The sequence below is a fragment of the Sylvia atricapilla genome, chromosome 3 (genome assembly GCF_009819655.1).
Source record: "Sylvia atricapilla isolate bSylAtr1 chromosome 3, bSylAtr1.pri, whole genome shotgun sequence".
NCBI lineage: Eukaryota > Metazoa > Chordata > Aves > Passeriformes > Sylviidae > Sylvia > Sylvia atricapilla.
In genome coordinates, this window is record NC_089142.1 from 75060860 (window position 1) to 75080452 (window position 19593).

A 19593-nucleotide genomic window follows, 5' to 3' on the forward strand; every position below is an offset into this window, starting at 1 on the left:
ACTTGCTGATTTTCTACTTGTCTTACTGATTTAGGATAAACCTTTTCTTCTTTACTAATGAAAATCAAGATGCTCAATTAGCTCTTATTCAAGTGATTCATAAATCGAGAGTTGCCTTAAGTGGCAATGTTGTTCTTTGAGGCTGTGATATCCAACAGGAGCTGCCACCTCTGGATTAAAAGCAAGGGTGGTTTAAACCAGTTTTGAGCTGTTGGGGGCTGATGTGGGTGAGTGATGTGGTGGAGTTGGTGTGAGGAAAGTGGAGTAGGTGGTTGATACTCCTCTGCAAATGAGAGCTGTTAGTTTGTCTTCTGATATTGCTTCCCGAAGACTTTCACAGTAAACATTTGGAAGATATCTTAAATATTACCATCATTGACTAGAATTGACATTGCACTACACCTCTGTTCATCATGTTCTGATCCTGTGCAAAGCACAAAACAGAGAATTGGTCTAATTTTGTAGCATATATACTTTCTGAAAGAGGTCAGTGTTGCTCTTTTCTGCTGAACCTTGGCTGCTTTCTGTGGAGAATTTACTATTATATTTTATATAATATTATTATTATATTTAAATACACAAAACACAAGAGAAGTCGGCATACTTAGAGTCATTTCAGTGGTTGCTACTCTTCTTCCCCTCATATCTCATTAAGGCTTTTTCACTGGGGTCCCTGTAAGGTAACCTGGAGCCAAGTCCCTCAGGACAGATGCTTTGTATTGCTTCCCCCTTTGGACAGCCTCAGCACTGCTGGGTTCACCTCATGTGGCCAGTTGTCTTGTTTGGTGGATTTGTGAAGTATAATCAGATTATAATTTTGTGAGTTGGAAAATTTGTTTATGAATATCAGGGATCTGAGATTCTGAATATTTCTTCTTTTTCTAAAATGTTTACTGGAGTTTTCTTTTTGTTGCTAACACTGTAAATACCTTTTATCTGCAATTATTTTCATTTTGATAACTACGTTACTAAAGCAAAGGAAGCATGCCTGTGAAAACAGTTTATACAGTTAAAATAACTCAAGTAATTCTAGTATTTGAAAATTGTGTATGATTTTGGTGTTCTGTAAGAGCTTGTGTTGATTTTGTTGCCATTTGCAGTGAGAATACTGAATGTGGTGCTCTGTGAGACATCTCAGTTCAGATTCTTCTCTCCAGTTTCACAGCCTTCTAACCAGTTTCATTATGAATATATTATCTTGCATAGATAGTATGCAAACTATCCAAACAAAATTGAAAATAATTTTATAGTCACAATCATAGTCATATATTCCTACCTGGCTGTTTCACCTGGGTAAGGTTTATGTGTACCCCTTTAGGAGACTTTTTGTACGCAGTATCTTGTATGGCTACACTTTGCTTCTACTGTTTTCTATGTTACAGCTCATTTTTTGACAGGATATTGCTCTCTCTGCTCTATTTAAATAGTCCTATATTCAATCAGTGTGTTAAACAAAGGGATATTGATTCTTGTTGGTCTCAGTGTATTTTTTTCATATGAGAGAGTTCATACCAATATTGTAATCAATTAATGTTCTCTCTTTCAGGCTTAACAGATGAAAAAGTGAAGGCGTATCTTTCTCTTCACCCCCAGGTACTGGATGAGTTTGTGTCAGAAAGTGTAAGTGCAGAAACTGTGGAAAAATGGCTAAAAAGGAAAAATAACAGACAAGAAGGTAAGTGTTTATTTGTGATTAGCATTTACCTTTGAACTGCTCAGTTATTTTCAGATTTAAAAAGGAAACCTGGTATTGGTATACTTGACTATTATAATTTTTGTGTTTAGGTTCTAGCATTTTTTGAAGACAGAATAGGCTAACAGTTTTTTAAATATTTTGAACCTTTGGGGTTTTTTTAATTGAAATATATTACTATTGGAAGTTTAGTTTACCCATTTTGAATTGCAAATTCTGTCCATCAACCTGTATGTTTGACAACATAACTCGGTTTTCTTGCGTCTAAAATTGGTAAGTTTTGAATTAAAATTATCCAGTATGCCTCAGTAAATTACTGGATATACCATCTTAAAAGTTCTTGCTTGCAACATGCAATAAGTAAATTTTAGATAAGAACATTGACACAGATATTATAACTCAGTGTGTTAAATTCTGGAGGTATTTCTGTTCGGATGCCTTAGGAAAAATACCTTGCGAAGTAGACCCAGAAAACTTTCTTTTGAGCCAGCCTGGGTTGACAGTGATCATAAATTTTGTAATGATCTTAAATTTTGTGGGATTGTCTGCAAACATAAGATTCATTAAATTCTAACAATGATTTGTAATGTACCGGGTAAAATGCAGAAGAGGAAATTACTAAGAAGGTTAGGGAAGAAACAATGATTTTGCTTTGTGGCTGACTTCTAAGGTGTTCAGGGTTTAAAATTCTAATGATAATTCTTATTTTAAATAGAGTGGCTATTGTTTCTTCCTAGAGGATAGTGTTTTCTACAAAAAAAAAAAAAAAAAAGGATGATGGACATGGGATGGAAAAGGCTATATTGAATCAGATTTTTGGTGGTAATGACTGCGTATCATCCTAAGGTGACAACAAATTTTTGTTGGTTCAAAGACATTACCTAGCAGCAGAATAGAAGTATATAGGAATAAACTGTTTACTGCTTTCATTGTAGTTTGCAAACTTCAGCACTGCAGGAGGCCTATTGTTATAATCCACAAGAGGAATCAGAAAAACTTGTTATGACTCAAGGGAATAGGTTGTGACAATGCTTTTTGTAAACAGATGATGAAAAATACTTTTTGTGTTAACAGAAATTCATACTTCTTGTTTTTATGAGCTATGCTCGTTTGAAACTAATGATTTTGTCTAAGGTGATAGAAATTGCTGTAAGAAATCATTGTGTGTTTGAAACACAGTTTATAGTCTGGCTCAAGGATCTTTATGCTAAAACCAAATACATACTTCGTAGAATTTTTAGCTTCAAAATAATATTTTGCTAAGTGGAATTTATTAACTGTTGCTCAAAGTTTCCAATTTTTGAGTGTGAGTCTGTAAACAAAAAATAAATTTTTGTGGAAGTGTTCATAAAACTTGTTGTAGAAACTGCTAAAGCAAAGTGACTGCTGCCCATTATCCTAGTGAAATTTTAATGAGAACAGGTACTACAGGTGGGATTTGTCTGGTTTTTTGTACACTTTAAAAATTCTACATTATGGCTAATTTTCCCCACACTTGTATTAAAAATGACAGGCAATAGTTATACTACCATTAACATTTAGCTTCATGTCTGTTATCATCCTACAGTTTACGCAGGTTGTCATCCTACAGGTCTTTCTGTCTTCCCTGTTACCTCCCTTTTGCTAGCAGTGATCTTCAAGGTGACTGTAGTTATTACACTGAAGGCAGTCATGCAGATGTGGCTTCTTTAGTGCTGGATTTTAGATAAAAATAAGCAGAATCAGATTTAAAACTGCGCTTGCCAAGTAAAAAAGATTAATTTGAATGCCTTTTGTTTATAGAATGAAATGAATACTGGTGAGCTGTGTCTGCGATTTTCTTGTAGAAAGATAAAGTCTATAGTCATATAAAATATTTCTGATAACAACATATCCTAATCTTTCAGAAAGCAATATTTTCAGGAAAGAAAATTGCTAGATGATTTACTTAGCTCATATTATGTATGTACAAATTCTACGACCTGAGTTATGGTGGCGGAGATAAATGAGGGGGAGAGGATGGAACTGATTCTTTTGGTGTCAGCATGGATCTGTGGTGGCTTAAAGTGACTGTAGCCTAAGTCACTCTACATTAGTAGGGGTATAATTTTTCCTCTATCCCTTTTGCTTCAGTCTAGTCGACTTTACAAATGCTCACATCATGTAATGTGATACAGCCAGAAAAGTAGGCTTTGTTTTTATGAGGAAGTTGCCAGGCAGGCAAAAGGCTGTTTTGAGGTCCCTGGCTCAGTGTCTGTACTCTTACACATTGGTGACGCAGAACAGTCATTAACCTATATGCAGAAATTATGTCCTGCCTGATTTAGAGACATCCAGCTGTGTGTATTCTTCAGCCAGAAGTCAATGGGCCTGCAGCCAGGGTAGTTTATCTGAATTTCATTAGCGTGAACTGAAATGTCTGATTTGGACTTAAATGAACCAAACTTTATCTGTGACTGAGATTCACTAAATTATTTACTGTGGATTGTTTGGTTTTTTGGTTTTTTTAACCTAAATTATTAAAAAGAGAGGAAATCACTAAATATTGCAGTCTTTAAGGTATAACTATATCCCAAAATATGATGAGTTGAGTCCTCAGTGTGATAGATCTTGTATCTGTCATGGTAAATATTAGATTGAAATTTGCTCATGACAGGTTGATGGTGATGGTGATCTGCCTGGGTTTCTAAGACTTTTTTTTTTTTTTTTTTTTTTTTTCTTCCTCCCTTTTCCTGTTATACTGGAGAAAATCTACAAAGGTAGCACTGGAAATTGATGTTGCTTATGCTGATATTTGGGTATTCACTGCAACTTTTTGAACTCTGACTTTTATCTACAGATAAATTACATGCTCAGAACACACCCAGGCCTTGTATTGTTGCACGCAGAATTTCCAAACAACTCTATTTGTAATACAAAAACACTTGAGGTTTAAACTTTTCCTATCCAGATCATGGCAAAGTTATCTGCCAGAAGATCTTTTCTTTTCCAGATGCCTAGATAAAATACTCACAGAACTCATGAGACTCCTTCCATTGTCCTCTTTCAAATCATTTCGTATCAAGTGGCAGATGACTGTAGCCAGAGCCATAATATTAGGAAAGCTTTAGACACTGCTGCTGGATAGATCCTCATCTCACAACAAATTTCTCAGAAAAATATTTATAAATTCCAACCTTTATTATATTATTTGAAGCTTCACTGCCACAATAATAAGAGGCTGAGCACATTGATTATAAGCCAGATGTGCATCTCCTACACTGTTGATACTGAATTTCATAGATGTCTTTCCTAATCTTTTTAATTACCTCTTATAATAAAAAGAAAGGACAAACTGTACTGGCGCGGAATTTCTACATGGAAAGCTGCCTATATCACTTAAGAAACTCATCACTTCCCGTGGCCCTCATGCTCATCGCAGTGCATGACCATGTGCTTAATTACTGCCGAATCTGGAGACATTAACAGCTCCATACATTATTTTTTTCCAGCAATGTTTGCCAAAAACAAGTAAAGCTATGTGTAGTGGGAACTTAAGGTGCTTTGCCATTGTTAATACAAATGTTGTTAAGTAATTAATAAATACAATTTTTAAAAAATTAAGTGGAAAATAATACATTCAGTACATGATATGACACTGATTATACTCAGAAGTGTATAATCTTTTAAGTAGAGTTGACTTACTGCATTTCTAGGAACATGATATTTCAAAATTGACCTGTTAAAAAAAAGAGTAAATAGAAATTTTAATATAATTAATATTAATATAAGTTAATATAACATTAGTATGACGTTGCTGTAATGTTTGAACTGTACTAGGCTGCATCATTGACACATGAATAATAAAAGTTCTGTACAAAAGTGATTTCTGGATTTTCAGGTTTTGAGGTATCAGCATGATGGCCTTTGAAGTTGCCTACTGTCCTATACGAGACAAAATAATGAGTTTTTAAGATGTGTGGCTCTATTTAGGGAGCAAGTCTGGTATTCCGTAACAATAAAAACCTAAGTATATATTTCTACATTAGATCATAGTTATTCCATTATTTACTCTTTTAATTCTGTTACTTATTCCTGCTTTTAAAAGATGGTGTATAGAGGCATGTTATTTGCACTTTCCATAAGGTTAATTGAATAGGTGAAAGGATGGCTAACGTGCGTTTCCATGACCAGGGATAGTGTATATAAAAAGATATCGTGTGAGGAGATGTGTCAGTATGTGTATGCTAAAGAGGGATCATCTTGCTGCCAGAATTATAAAGAAAAAAATGGAGCCTGTTCTTGATTTGTTAGTTTTTGAGGACTGTGCTTTTTTTGCACCCACTGAGCAGAGATACCTGTAGTGCAGGGTAGGAGCTGTAGAACTGTGGATGAAGAATACTTGGAAGCTGGAGGCTGTCACTGCTGTGATGCTCTGCAGCTTGTTGTAATTCTGACTTCTCCCCAGCCTAGGCAAGAGGAACTGATATGGCAGCATGTTAACAACCTCCTTGATTTATAATTAGGGTGTCTTAATAATTCATTGATGCTGCAGACATGCTGTTTTATTCTGATGTAACCCTGCTGTGCTTATGTTTGTGACATCCAAGCAGGCATAAAATACTTGCCAAAAAGCAAGCATAATTGTGGGAATTATTTGGGCAGTGCAGGACTTTGCACCATTGACACCAGAGTAGGAGCTCTTAATGCTTTTTATTACCAAACCCCGCTATTTACGTATTTTGATGCCTTTCCTGGATTTTTTTTATTATAATTTTTCTCAAAATTAGACAAAAAGGCTTCATTTCTCAATTCCGACTGGAATAATTGCTTGCTGTGTTCTTGTTCTTCATTCAGCATTTGCTAATGGCCAGTTAGGTACAAAATGTTGGTCTAGGTGGTCTTGTTGGTCTGAACCAAGGTGACTTATAATACTGACAGGTGCTACTTTCCTGGGATAATATCCAGACTGACAAAATTTGTCTCTATTGTGAATGTTTTTATCAGAAAACTTGCAATAATATCTGGGGGCTTGCCTATGTAAAACCTATTTCTCTGTGTATTTAGTACAGTCCTCCCTTCAATGGAGATAAAACTCATTTATAGACTTTTAAATGCCATAGTTTGCAGTTTGCCATTTTTCATGTGTCCAGGAAGTTTGTTAGTATTAGTATTTCAGAGGCAGACAGGTGAAGGTGCTTCCCAGTTCTGTGGTGGAGCTCTACATAGGAATGTTGTTTTAGTCCAGATAATGAAAATGGAATACACATGTCAGAGGTACAGAAGAATTATGGAGCAGGTATCTGGGGAGACTTTTGTGCTGTGCCATTGCTTTTAAAAATTATTTTATTGCTGCACCATTTCCTGAAAGACTCCGTGTAGCTGTCTGAGGTGAAATGGTTTCTTTCCTGTGTGATCAGTTCTTTTTTTTTTTCTTTTTTTTAATTTTTTTTTTAAATTTGGGTTTTTTTGTTGTTGTTGTTGTTGTTTTTTTTTTTTTTTTTTTTTTTTGTTGAGGTTTTTTTGTTGTTGTTTTTAAAATTGTTTTCTCTTAATTAATCAGGAGAGTCAGCTTATAAGTGGGCTCATTTAGGTTGTGAAAATATTGATAAGGGGTTAATAAAAATGTTCTCTCTATTGTGTTGTCAGTCTGGTTTTTTTGGACAGAAAAGGTTAATGGAAAGGTTATTTAAGTTAGATAGAACAGGATTTTTTTAATGTATTGATAGTACAGAAATACTGAGCAGTGGCCTGTGGGTGTGTTCTGGGTTGAGCTGCCTCCTATCCCATATATCCATCCCATATTTCGGATATATTGTTATGTCTCGCAGCTGAATCCCGCCCTCTTGGGCAGGAGCCTGCAGTTCTTTCTTTCTTTTTTTTTTTTTTTTTCTTGTTTTGGCTCTGGCTTTTGCTAGCTCAGCTGCTTTTGCCTGCTTCGCTTCGCTTCGCTTTGCTTTGCTCTCCGGCTGCCCCCGCTGCCATTTTTCTTCCCCCCGCTGCTTCTGTTTGGTTTTTTTTTTTTCCCTCCTTCCTTCTTCACATCCCCCCCACCCCCCCCACCCCGCCCAAAGGTTTGAACTGTCTCCGGACCTGACCTGACAAGTTGGAGAAGTCCCGGGCCAGACAGAGACTCGTCAGCACCCTCCTCACAGTAACCCATCTTTTCCCACTATTCAGTGTTGAGGAGTGTATTTTTGTCAATAAACCGGTTTTTCCACTTTCCTCCGAGGTATTTTCCTTCCCAAACCCAGGGCTGGGGGGGGGAAGGGGTGGTGGAGGTTTGGTTTAGGGGACTCCTTTTGGAGGTTCTTCCCTAATTTACTCCAAACCAGGACAGAGTGGATAACACTGAGGAAGTCTTGAGCGATGATGGAGTCTTGTGTTCAGTGTGCATCTCAATGTTGAAGCAGTTGCTAATTTTATTCTTTGTTATTTGAATGGCTATCACTAGCAAACTCCAAACAGTGCTAAAAATGGCACGGTACATTTTTTTCTTCTAATTTGCTGAACAGTCTGAGAGTTTGATTGTTTTTTGGGGTTTTTTTGAGTGGGTCAGGTGAAGGAGGTAATTTTTCTGTTTTTCTACAGTTCTGCATATTTAGAATTGTTTAGATGGTCAGAGATTTGCAGAGGGTAATCCTTTAATAACAATATGTTTGGTCTTAGGAAGTAGACGTCACTGCTTGGTCTGAGTCCCTTCTTGAACTAATTATGTTAATCACATTTTATCTAGAGCAATTATTCTCAACATGTACTTATACTAATGTTTGTTGTGTCTTTGTTAAGCTTGAATTAGGAGTGTTTATGTTTTTTTCTGTCTATGCAATAATATTGTTTCTCCTTACTTATAAAGCCTGGCTTCACAGAATCATTTTTTGCTTAGTATTGCTAGTTATATTAGAAAATAACCACATGTTGATTTTTTGTCATTTTTTAATCTTTTTGGTAAACTAGGACATGGAGCTTCTTTTACTATCATACTGAGAAATGAGTTTTGCACTTTTCTTACTATTTCTCTTCAGTTGACATTTTGAACATTTTTAGATGATCAGTATCTTGCTGAAGAGTGGGCAGTATAAGAGAGATACTATTTCAATAATGGGTTATATAACATTATATGCAATACAAAAATGTAAGTGTAGAAGAAGGGATTACAGGGAACCTCACCCCTGCAAAGTCACAGTTGTGCTAATTACCGAAGAAGAGAAACAGCCTTGTCCTTAAATGGGGTGCAGCTGTGACTAATAGAAATAAGTGTGATAAAAAGGGTGGGTTGGCTGGTCAGAGAGAGGATCTGGAAGGAGATGCTAGGAAGACCTGGGGGAAGAGGAATGATCCTGAGGAAGGAGATACTGAAGGAATGATCTGGAAGGATGGGCAAAACAGGAGAGAGAATCACTGCCATAAGGTCAGTCTGGGTCTGCAGTGAGAGCCTGTTTTTGGAACCTGCAGTAACAGTCTAGCTGGGTAAAAGCCTGCAGTCAGAGTCTGCAAACTGATACCTGGAGTTGTGGTTTAGCAGGAAATAACCAGCAGTCAGAGGCTGCAAGGGAAACCTACAATAGGAGCTTGCTGCAGCCAGAGTCAGTGAATTGTTGGAGTCAGGATAACTGAATTTTAAAAGGAATAAACCAGGACCCTTTTCATGCTTTGATAAACAAGAAGTCTGTCTCAGCTGATTTCTACCAAGCTCTCATGAGAGGGCTGCTGCAACACAAAACCATTTTCCTCCTGTGTGAGACAGTTCTCCTGGATGTTGTCTGGCCCTGCTGTTCTTTGTTTTCAGATTGTTTCTCTCCTGTACATGGATCTTTGTTTTTAGAATAAACAAAAGAAAAAAATCTCACTAGTTGGTGGAGAAGATCCATTCTGCTGATGTGTGTGGAGACTATATATCCACAAAGCCAACACTTTTTAATAATGATTATTTATGTCAATGTCAGCTAACCAGTTTTACCTGCATTGAAATGGAGTAGGAATGTTCCCATGGTCTGTAAGCTGAGAAAGAAAGAAATAACAAGGGAATAGTCATTAACTTTTATGGGACTTTCAAATACAAGTACAGAAGTATTAATTTAATTAATGTTGGCTAGACAAGCCCTGTAATCAAAGATTGACCAATAAGGATAAAGACAAAATGTAAGATAACTATATATGTTAGCATTGCTTGTTCTGTCCATTAAATGAGACTTGCATCTTTGAGCAAAGGGAAGTATGCAGTCATACAGTGTGATAGTCTGTTACATCACATGTGCATAAAGAAAGGATATATATTCATGAATGTTCTATATGCAAGTAGTGAAAACTCAGTTCAGCAAAGTTCTCAATGCCTTATCCATATATATGTGTATACAAATTCTGCCATCTCTTTTGTATCACGGGAAGTACAGGAAGCCCTGAGGATGAATGAAAATTCATCTTTTACTGTGGAAATGTCTAGTTGGATATAAATGTTAATGCCATGCTCTAAAGGAATAATTTTTCAGTTTCTGTGGGCAGAAGCCATTAATGATGTTTGTCTTAACCTCATATTGGCTATCAGTGAAGATTTTCAGCAGAAATTTTACTTCTGAAACTGCTCTGTTGTCTTAAGGCTTTGAAAGCAGACTGTGTACACAGAACAGTGAATCACAGACATAGTATGAGCTTAATGAAGGCAAAAAAATTTTACAGTATCAAAAGTGATTCTGTAGTGAGGTAGCTAATCATGATGGTGATTCAGTTACTTTATCCTTTAAAATGTCTATGATTAGATGGAATTCTAGGCTGGTTGTCCTGTGTTTATTTATCAGATGAGATTTAGTGCAGCTAATTTACAAGTGTGTACTTTTCATGGTGAGTCATAGATACTCCCTTTATTTGTCCTAGTGGTCACTGGTAGATCAAGTTCTTTGTCCAAAAATTACTTCTTCATACTCTTTATTCTGGCAATTAAATAAATCCTGTGAAATACCTTTCAAGTGGGCTATAATAAACTGCTTTTGTTTTGTTTTCGGGGTTTTTGTTTGTTTGGGGTTTTCTTTGCATGTTTTATGAATGAAAGTTAAATTATATTCCCATATCATTCAGCAAGAGGAAGGCCAAGCATGATTTCATTTTCATTGATTTACTTCTATACATTCCCTAATTGGTCCTTCAGGAGATTATACTTGTTTAAATATGTGAAAGGAGGAATACATGTATTTCACATAAATGAACACTGTTTCCTCTGCCTCTGATGTAGAGTTTTGTTTGTGTCACAAATATTATTCAAATACTTTGAAGGTGTTATTAAGCATATAGATAGAAGTTATTTGGTTCAAAATTTGTACTCACATTTCAGACCATAAGAAATCCAATAACAAACAAACCCACAAATTTTAGGTGAACCCTTTTAAATGACCTTTAAAGATACAAATATTGGACAGAAATTCCGGGTATTGGAGAAAAAGTCCTCCTGAAGATTATTGAGTTGTAAGAACCTAGAAGTAAACTGTTGAATTACTAGACAATTTTCATTACAGCAGACTTCAGTCTTCTGAGAGAAATTTTTATTTTCATAAGCTCTCTGAAAAAATGGACAAATACTAGGATAGTAAAACTTCAGTTGTACTGAAAATTAGACCCAGATGCATAGAAACTGTAAAGAATCTCATTAAGTGCCAGATAAAAGTAAGGTGAGGTTGATCTTTGAAGCCTAGTTGCATGGCATGTCACATTTACGAGGCTAAACTGCTTTTTCTTCACACACAAATATGATGTTGCATCCATCTGGAGTAGTCCTGGGCAAGTGTTAGTCCTCTCATCTGATCCTAAATATTGTTTTGGGGGAGTGCAAACTGGCAAGATCCAAGCCATGCTGTGGGTGCAAAGTTAATCAGGTACTGGTGGTATTCAAGCCTGGTCTACAGCCCTAATTCCTCTATTGATTTAGGCCCAGACTGATTTAACTATTGCAGCTCAAGGAGGGATGCTAGGAATATGGTGGAAATTTCGCTGTTAGAAGTTGGGACCAGATAGAGAGCTTGGCCGGATACAACCAAAAAGCTTAGCCAGATGCAACCAAAAGCATCATTAGGTCACTTTGGAAATTTGAAGTTAATTTGCAGTTCAGATATTCTATACAGGTAATACCACCTCATCAGAATACATAGAAGAGCAAAGTTCACCAGAAGTGTAGATGTCTCTAATCTGTATTTCTAGAAGTCTGAAAAACAAGCAAGAAAGGAAGGTTTAGTTTTGGTTTTTTTTTTTTTTTTTTTTACATAGATCTCTTTGTTGCTACAATATAGGTGACAAGCTGACATTTCCATCAGCACAGCAGGGTGGGACAATATTTGACTAGCAGCATGTGAGGTTGGAGGAACCACTTCACCTGACTTTATCAATGGCAAATAAAGCCACTGGATGACAGTACTCTGAGTTTAATTGTGTTTAATTATTTTAATTCTTTAGACAATTTGAGCAAAATGCCTGACAGTCAATTATGGAAGAGGAGGAGAATATGTGTGGTGATTTTGTCTAGGTCTGAGAGGAATGGATTTTTTTTTTTTTCCCTGTGAAACACTTAAAGCTCAGGTGTAAGGAGGTCTGGCAGGGAATTTGTAGTGGCTTGAAAGTAAAATGAGTGAGAGGCTCCAAGTCAGAAATACAATTTAATGAGAAGAAAAGGGCAAAAAGGTAAAATAAAATAAATGCAATGATACAAAAAGGCCACTGACAGAGTCAGAATAGAACCTGAGCAGGGTGATGAAAGCAGTCTAGCTGAGGTGGTCTTCCTGAAGCAGTGATCCTGTAGAAAGGTCTGGTAGCTCTGATCCCCTGGGAATCCAGTGGGTAAGGGCTGCCTGTACTGTCCCAAATCCCAGTTTATATCCAGGTGAGAATGCTTGGCTCCTCCCCCTGGGCGGAGCATCTCACAATGGGATGATGAGTCATGCAGTGGGTCCTTGATGGCCCATTCAAGAGAGATAACTCCGTCCAGGAGCTATCTGTGAGTCATGGGCAAGGCATTGATGGGCCATTAACTGAAGGCCCTCCAGAGGGAGGGGGACCTGGGAAGACACTGCTCCAACAATTGGATTCATCAGTTCATGAAGATGGTGATAGAATACATCCTATACTACAACCCAGGACAAAATTATAATGGGTTGTAAAACCAGTGTTGATGTTGAGCCAATGATAAGTATAAATTTTTCTTGATTTAAGTCTGTCTTGTTTAAGCATAAGGACAGAAGGGCTAAGAAAGAATTGATTGCCTAATTAAGTTAAAGAATAATTTCTTCTCTAAAGAATTATTGTTTCTGTTTTTTATAAATTCCATGAAGACGTTTACATCTACTTAACTGATTATATGGCATTTGAGGATGCTCAGTTACTGTCCATAGATTTTGTGTTCTTTTGTAGGTGGTTTGTTGTTATTGTGGAGGGAAGTTAGCAAGGTCTGAATTTCTTTCACTGGATAGCACATCTAGTTCAATTCAGCTAGAAAAAAGATCCCAAATTCTTATAGTATTATTAACTCCGTATAAAGCATTTCTTCTTTATTATCTGTACACTGTGATGACTTTTGTGATGCTGCTACCAAACAGAGAGGGATTCTTTATTCTGCAAGACCTGAACTGTAGCAGAAGTTATCTCAGAAGTTTTTTAATATGACTGTCACGATGGAGACAGTTGACAGATTTACCTTTCCCATAACAGAAGAATAAAGGGCACCCTGCGAAACAAATTGACTACAGATTTGAAACAACAGGATGTCCTTTTTCACACAACCCATGCCTAAATTATAAACCCATTAGCATAATATATTTGAGATGTTAAAAATGTAAATGGGTTCAAAAAGTGATTAGACACATTCCAAAGAAGAAATATTTCATCAAGAGCTGTTACATACTATGATCCTGATGCAGCCTCCAGCTGAGAAAATTCATAAGCATCTGATTGCTCTGAGGACATACTGGAGTAAGTATGCTCTGTACATCTGTAGTCTGTGTTTTCTTTTCATACAGTGTAAATTCTTCATATTCTTTTTCTATTTCCTTTCTAAATGAGCTGTTATTAGCCATTGTTATAGACTACAAACCTTGAGTAGACGGACTTTTAGTTTAGCAGAATACGGTCGTTATTCTCTGTCGTTATGCTTCTCTTGCCTCTCTGGGATTTCTGTACCACCCGTTGTAAGAATTGTGAGTCAGATTGTCCTAATAACTCATTTGAATATGTTGGAAAGGAAACTAGGTGTTTATACTATAACTCACTGTTTGTGGATGTTCTTAGATAAGCTGCAAGAGGTCTCTTCAGTTACAACAACAAGGCATCTTTGAAACTCTTTGGAGACAGCACCTTATTCATACTTATGTTTCTTGCAGTACTGAGCTAAAATATTTTATTCTTTCTTCCAACCTGCAGTATGCAGAGGTACCCATAAGTGATGATCTTTGGTTACAGAAAAAAAGGTTTCTGTAGTTGAAATTGCTGAGTAACAGTGATTAAGAGACTTTCTCGCATTTCTTTTTTAATGCAAAGGTAGAATGTTTTGTGTGTTTTATTGTTTGTTCAGGTAGCAGAAGGGAGCTCTTATGGGGTGCTTGATCCTCATCCTAAAGTGCTGGTTTCATTTAATTTGTCATTAAGTATGGGGAGTGAAAGGGAAAAAGAGAAATTATGATGGTGTTGATGAGCAACAAAGATTAGGAAATTAATAAGACATGGTTCAATAATAGGTGTGGGAGGAGGAATGTCTGTGAGTTTTTGAAGGGTTTATCGTAATTGGGTGTAACTTACATCAGGTTTTGGTCACTGGGGTGGGGAAGTAGCAACAGACTTGTATTTATACTAATTCAGTTCAAGAGTTTGCTGGGCAGTGATTTTGAATTTACAGTGAACACTTGGGGAGACTTAAATTTAAAACAACTTTTTCAGCTAGAAACTACACTGTGAGCCTTCTTTTCAAATCAGTTATGACCCACACAGTGAATGGCCTTCTAGGAGAGGAGGTTATTTCAAATGAAGTTTTAAATTACCAGAATGTGCTCTTTTTGCATTGTATTACCTAGAAAGCTGTGTCATTGTGACACCTGAGGGTTTGCCATCATATATTTCATGGTCAGTCATGAATGTGCTCAAAGAATAATTTGAGTTCTTCCTATTGTCTGTTACTTTTCCTAAACAAAATTTTCATTTTGCAGGTAAGTGTTTTTACAAATGTGTACTATTACCAGGTTGTGTTTTCGAACTGTTCTCTGGTCAAAACAATTTTTGGAGGAAATAACTGTCATCTCCCCATCTACCAATATGATTGTGTTAAAAGAAATTTACTTCTGAGGCGTGAACAGTGATCATTAATCTCTGACACACTTAAGTGTTTGAGGTACCTATTGTAGCAGCCAACTGTCTACACCAAGTACAGTGAATATATAGATATATGTCCAGCTACAGAGAAAATGGCACTATATAATATAGGGAAAGGGTATTTACAAGTATTTTCTCATGTTCTGAGGGGTATTTTTTCTTCCTCTAAAACTCTTTGTTGCACTGATCAATAACAGTTATCAGACTTTGAGTCAACAGTTTGAGTAAGTATAGAAACAATTTTGGCTTTTGAAAATTCACAATAGGTGTCAAGGAACAATATTGTAGAGTCACAAAAACATAAGAAATTTCAGCAATAGTGTTTGACATGGTTCAATCCAGCATCTTTTAGTGACCATTTTTAGATCTAAGCACTGATGAATTAACTACTGGCCCATGTTGGCAGTTTCGTACTTCACAAATAGGTCTTTATGACTGGAGATTGGTGTCTAGGTTTAGATAGACAGATATCTACCAGGAAAGATTGGCATTTCTTTTGGAATGGGAGCTCCCCTCCTCCCTTTTTATAAATTTGCGATTAAAAGGCTGTCAGGCAAAGATTTGGAAATAGGTATAGCAGTTCTTTACTAGGGATATTAAAAACACAAAATGTTGTAATACAGAAAAAATAAGTAAGCAAGCAAACAAACAATAAATCCGAAAAATATCTCTGAAAGAGTCAGAAATACAACCTGACTCTCTGTTGGTCAGGGTGTTGGAAACAGTCAAAAAAATAAGCCCTCTCAGAGTGGCAGATGTGGTCCTGTTGGAAGCAGTGATGATCCTTTGGAGCCAAGAGGCCAGAGATGAGTTGAGGGGGAACGCTGGATGTCTGGTAACACTTTTCACTCCTTTTTATCTAGGTGTTTGGCTCCTCCTCCCTGGGTAGTGCATCTTACAATAGTATGATGTAATGTGTCGTGTCATTGGTGAGCTTTAATGGTCCATTAACAGAAGATATTCCCATGGGGGTAGTGCAATAATGACCAGAGATAAACGATGGTCATTATTGCACTACCCCCATGGGAATATCTTCTGTTAATGGACCATTAAAGCTGCCCCATCTGATAAGTGACACTGCTCCAGCTGGTTTTTAACAGCTGGCTTCTAATTAGAGAAGGCTGTTACCCTCTCCCTAACAACTAATGAAAAAAATTTCCTCAACCAGGTTTCGGCCACCTCTTTGTTTAAGTATTAAGTAACACTTGATCTCCTTGGTAACTTATGGGGAAAAAATTCTTTAGAGTGAAAAAGGGACAAACCTAACCCCCAACAATTGGAAAGGCTCAAATTCTGGAATAAATACTACAACTCTATATTTTTACACAATCAGATTTAAGTCTTAACCATTGTCAAGATTGGCCCTTTTGCAAAGGTACATAAAGAAGATTGTTTTAAACACACTTTGAAGAAACTCATCAAAATGAAGCTGTTTTTCTGGATGGTATAGGTGATTTGAATGTTCTCTTTGCAGTGTGGCAATGCAGTTTTTGTTCACAAATGTGGCTGACTTGTTATCATTTGGAATTCATAATTTTTTAGTTTATGTAGCTGTCCACCAGGTAAATGGAGAGAGATGCTTCTGGAGGACTTCTAGGAAAATAGAAGTGCTGTTAGAATCTAGCAATATTTCTGGGGGCAGCATAAAAAAATTAGTTGGTTGGGTTTCTGATTGTTAGTAGTGCCAAAATAATGCTTTTAATAGAAACAATGAAAGGAGAAAAGCTATATACAGAGAATCCTCAGAAGTAAATGTCATCTTGGACATTCAGCTTATTTTTTTCTTTTTTCTTCTTGTAAATCTAGTTAAAGGGAGAGAATATTAGATTTAGATTTTCTTCATTCTTAATAAATGTGCATAAAATCTTGGACATTAAATTATGATACTTATTTTTCTTTTATGATGCATCTTAAAGTAAAGGCTTATTTCAAATAATACTATATTTTCTCTCTAAGTTTTCTCAACTCCACCATTAATTAGTTGAGTTCTTTAAGAGCTCTCTCTTCTGTAGACTGTTAAGAAATTATTGGCTTTTTCTCAGTGATTGTCTTTATGTAGATCATCAGGAATTGAAATTAGCAGCTGCTTAGCTCAGCATCATCTTGTTAGTATTTGTCCCTTAGTTTCCTATTGATAAATAGGCAGAATGAAGCCTGATGTTATTTAATTTTCTCTACCTCCCTAGGCTTATAATTTTAAATATATATATTGAAATATTTCTTAATTCTAGGATTTTTAGGAGAGACAACTTTACTAGGTTTTCACTCCAAGGTCTTCCATTCCTTTATAAATGTTACAGTGATGGAATGATTTATTTTGGTCTCAAGGTTCTCTCTCTGTAATGTATGTCCAAATCCCTGAGGTATGGTTGGTTATCTTTCACTACTCTTTCTGAAGGTGGATTTTCTTAAAGAATGCGGAAAGAGAAGCATATTTCGTACAGTAGTTAGGTGAGATTTGTCTCAGAGACAGGCAGCCAGGAACTTTCTGACTTCATTTCATAAAACTTTGGTGAGGTCTCACTCCACTTTTACCTCTTAGAAAAAAATATTTAATAAGACCTGACTGAGCCTGACTGTTTTCATATCCTTGAGGCTTCATTTGTACATCTCCAAACAGTTAGTGAAAACCTTTGCTGTGGTACGTGACAAGCTCACACATTTTAATAAGGAGAATAAAGTAAAAGAAGAACAGGCATTTTTTCATTTTTACCAGGATGTCCTTTTCAGACATTTGCGTCTGATATCACCTTGGCTTTTGAAAATGTTTTTAAAAAATGTCCAGGATCCAAGCCTAGAAGAGGAATCAGTGCAAACTGCCTTGGTAACTCTTCTGTTTCCTCAAGGAAACAGATTAGGAATCTAGTGAAAGTATTGAACTTCTGTTCTGCAATCCTGTTATCTCAGTCTGACCTTTGCTTTGGAAGTGCCTTATTTTAGTTGCAAGAGATTTGTATTTAGTTAAATGCATTTCATTTGCTATATTTAATCTTTTCAAACTTCCCTTTAAGTGGTTGCACAAAGTATATGTTGGGTTCCAGATACTGGCATGTATATACACATGGAAAAAAGCCCACAAAGGTCCAGTTCATTTTGTTAATTCTAATAGAAAGGCCTGGATTAGTGCAAAAGCAGAGTGTATTTTTTCATAGAAAAGATATCTGGATTTCTTATGACCGGTTGAAATGCTGCAAGAAAATACATACTGAGCAGTAGTGCCTTTCTTTGAGTTGGTGATGCAAAGCTCTGGTTTCGCTCCTAAAACACATCTAAGGATGAAGTCTCAGTGACTGTCTAAACAGTTACTGTATGCAAAGAATAGGTTAAAAAACAACAACACCCAAGTATTTGCTCCTGCCTTTCATGCTGAACTCATATCCAAAGAACCCTCCAAACCTGATTATAAATCCTCATCTTATTGAGTCCTCACACAAATTCAGAATCCTACTAATTTTTCACTACTAGTTTCAGCTTTTACTAGAAAATTACTGCTCTGAAGATTAGTGTTTCAAAGATATTGTGGCATAAAATGTGAAAAACTGAGCTGCTCTGTCAGTAGAGAAGCTTAGAAAACAGCTTACCTGCTTATCCCACTCATGCTTTTTGTAAACATCCTTGGCTACATTCCCAGTAAAGATAGGAATATGTAGTGGCTTTACCAACTCGTTTCTTTCTTTCTCTTAGGTACTGAAACAAGAGCCCTTTGAGGAAGCATAGGACAGATAAGAAAAAGAAAATGCAGGAGTAGATGCATGTAGGCTAGGAAAAGAAGGAGTGGATTGTATAATCTGTTGGAGATGGCAGGGTGAGACACCCACCCTTTTCAACTAGTTAGCACCCCGTAGATGCAAACAAACGTGTAGTATTTGTTCTATTTCCTTTTCTTGCTGGTATTTGTTCCTATTAAATAGGATGCTACAGAGACTGGGTTTCTTTGGGCTTAAAGGAAACCATATTTTCAGGATATAAGAAGTTGCAGTTTAAATAATAAGTCCTGTTTATATTATTGTTAGCTGTCAACTTAAACCAGCATGCTGGAGTGGGTTTCTGAAGGAATGCATGCAGTAATATGCTTGCTTTATGTTTGTAGGAAATCCTTTTATGCATCAAATTAAAGGACACTTGCTAAATAATGTATGGAAAAAGGAATAAGTTTAGTGACTGATAATATTTCAAATGAGAACTATTTAAGTGCTTAATAAGGATTTTTGTTTGTTTTCATAATTACAAAGTGTTGTTAAATAGGGGAACACAGGATTCCATCTTTAAAAAATTCTTTCTGAATATTTATTTCACTGTGCTTTCTGTGGATCAAATTATGTACAATATGATTAGGACTAGCATTGGTCAACTGATAGACTAAATTAAAAGACTATTTTCCCTTATTTTTGCACTCTGAACTACCTCCCAGTATGTTGCCAAAGTGAATGTGTTTGGGGACAGAACCCAGTCTGCACCTCATAGCTGACTGCCAAGCCTTTCCATTGGAAAGCCAGCCATTATTTTCTATTTTGTGCTGCACAGTTGGGTGCATCCACCCATTTACAGCATTGAGCCATAGCTTTTTATTTTATGGTAATCTTTTGTATTAGTTATTCGCAGGAATA

At 36.4% G+C, this 19593-nt stretch overlaps 1 protein-coding gene across 1 annotated transcript in view; it reads left to right on the forward strand.

Annotated features, from left to right (window-relative positions):
• PDE10A (phosphodiesterase 10A) overlaps positions 1-19593 on the forward strand; it is a 174204-nt gene that overhangs the window by 73075 nt on the left and 81536 nt on the right. The window contains exon 2 of the mRNA XM_066315839.1: positions 1547-1675. Coding sequence (XP_066171936.1) covers positions 1547-1675 — 129 coding nt within the window. The remainder of the gene's footprint in view (positions 1-1546; positions 1676-19593) is intronic.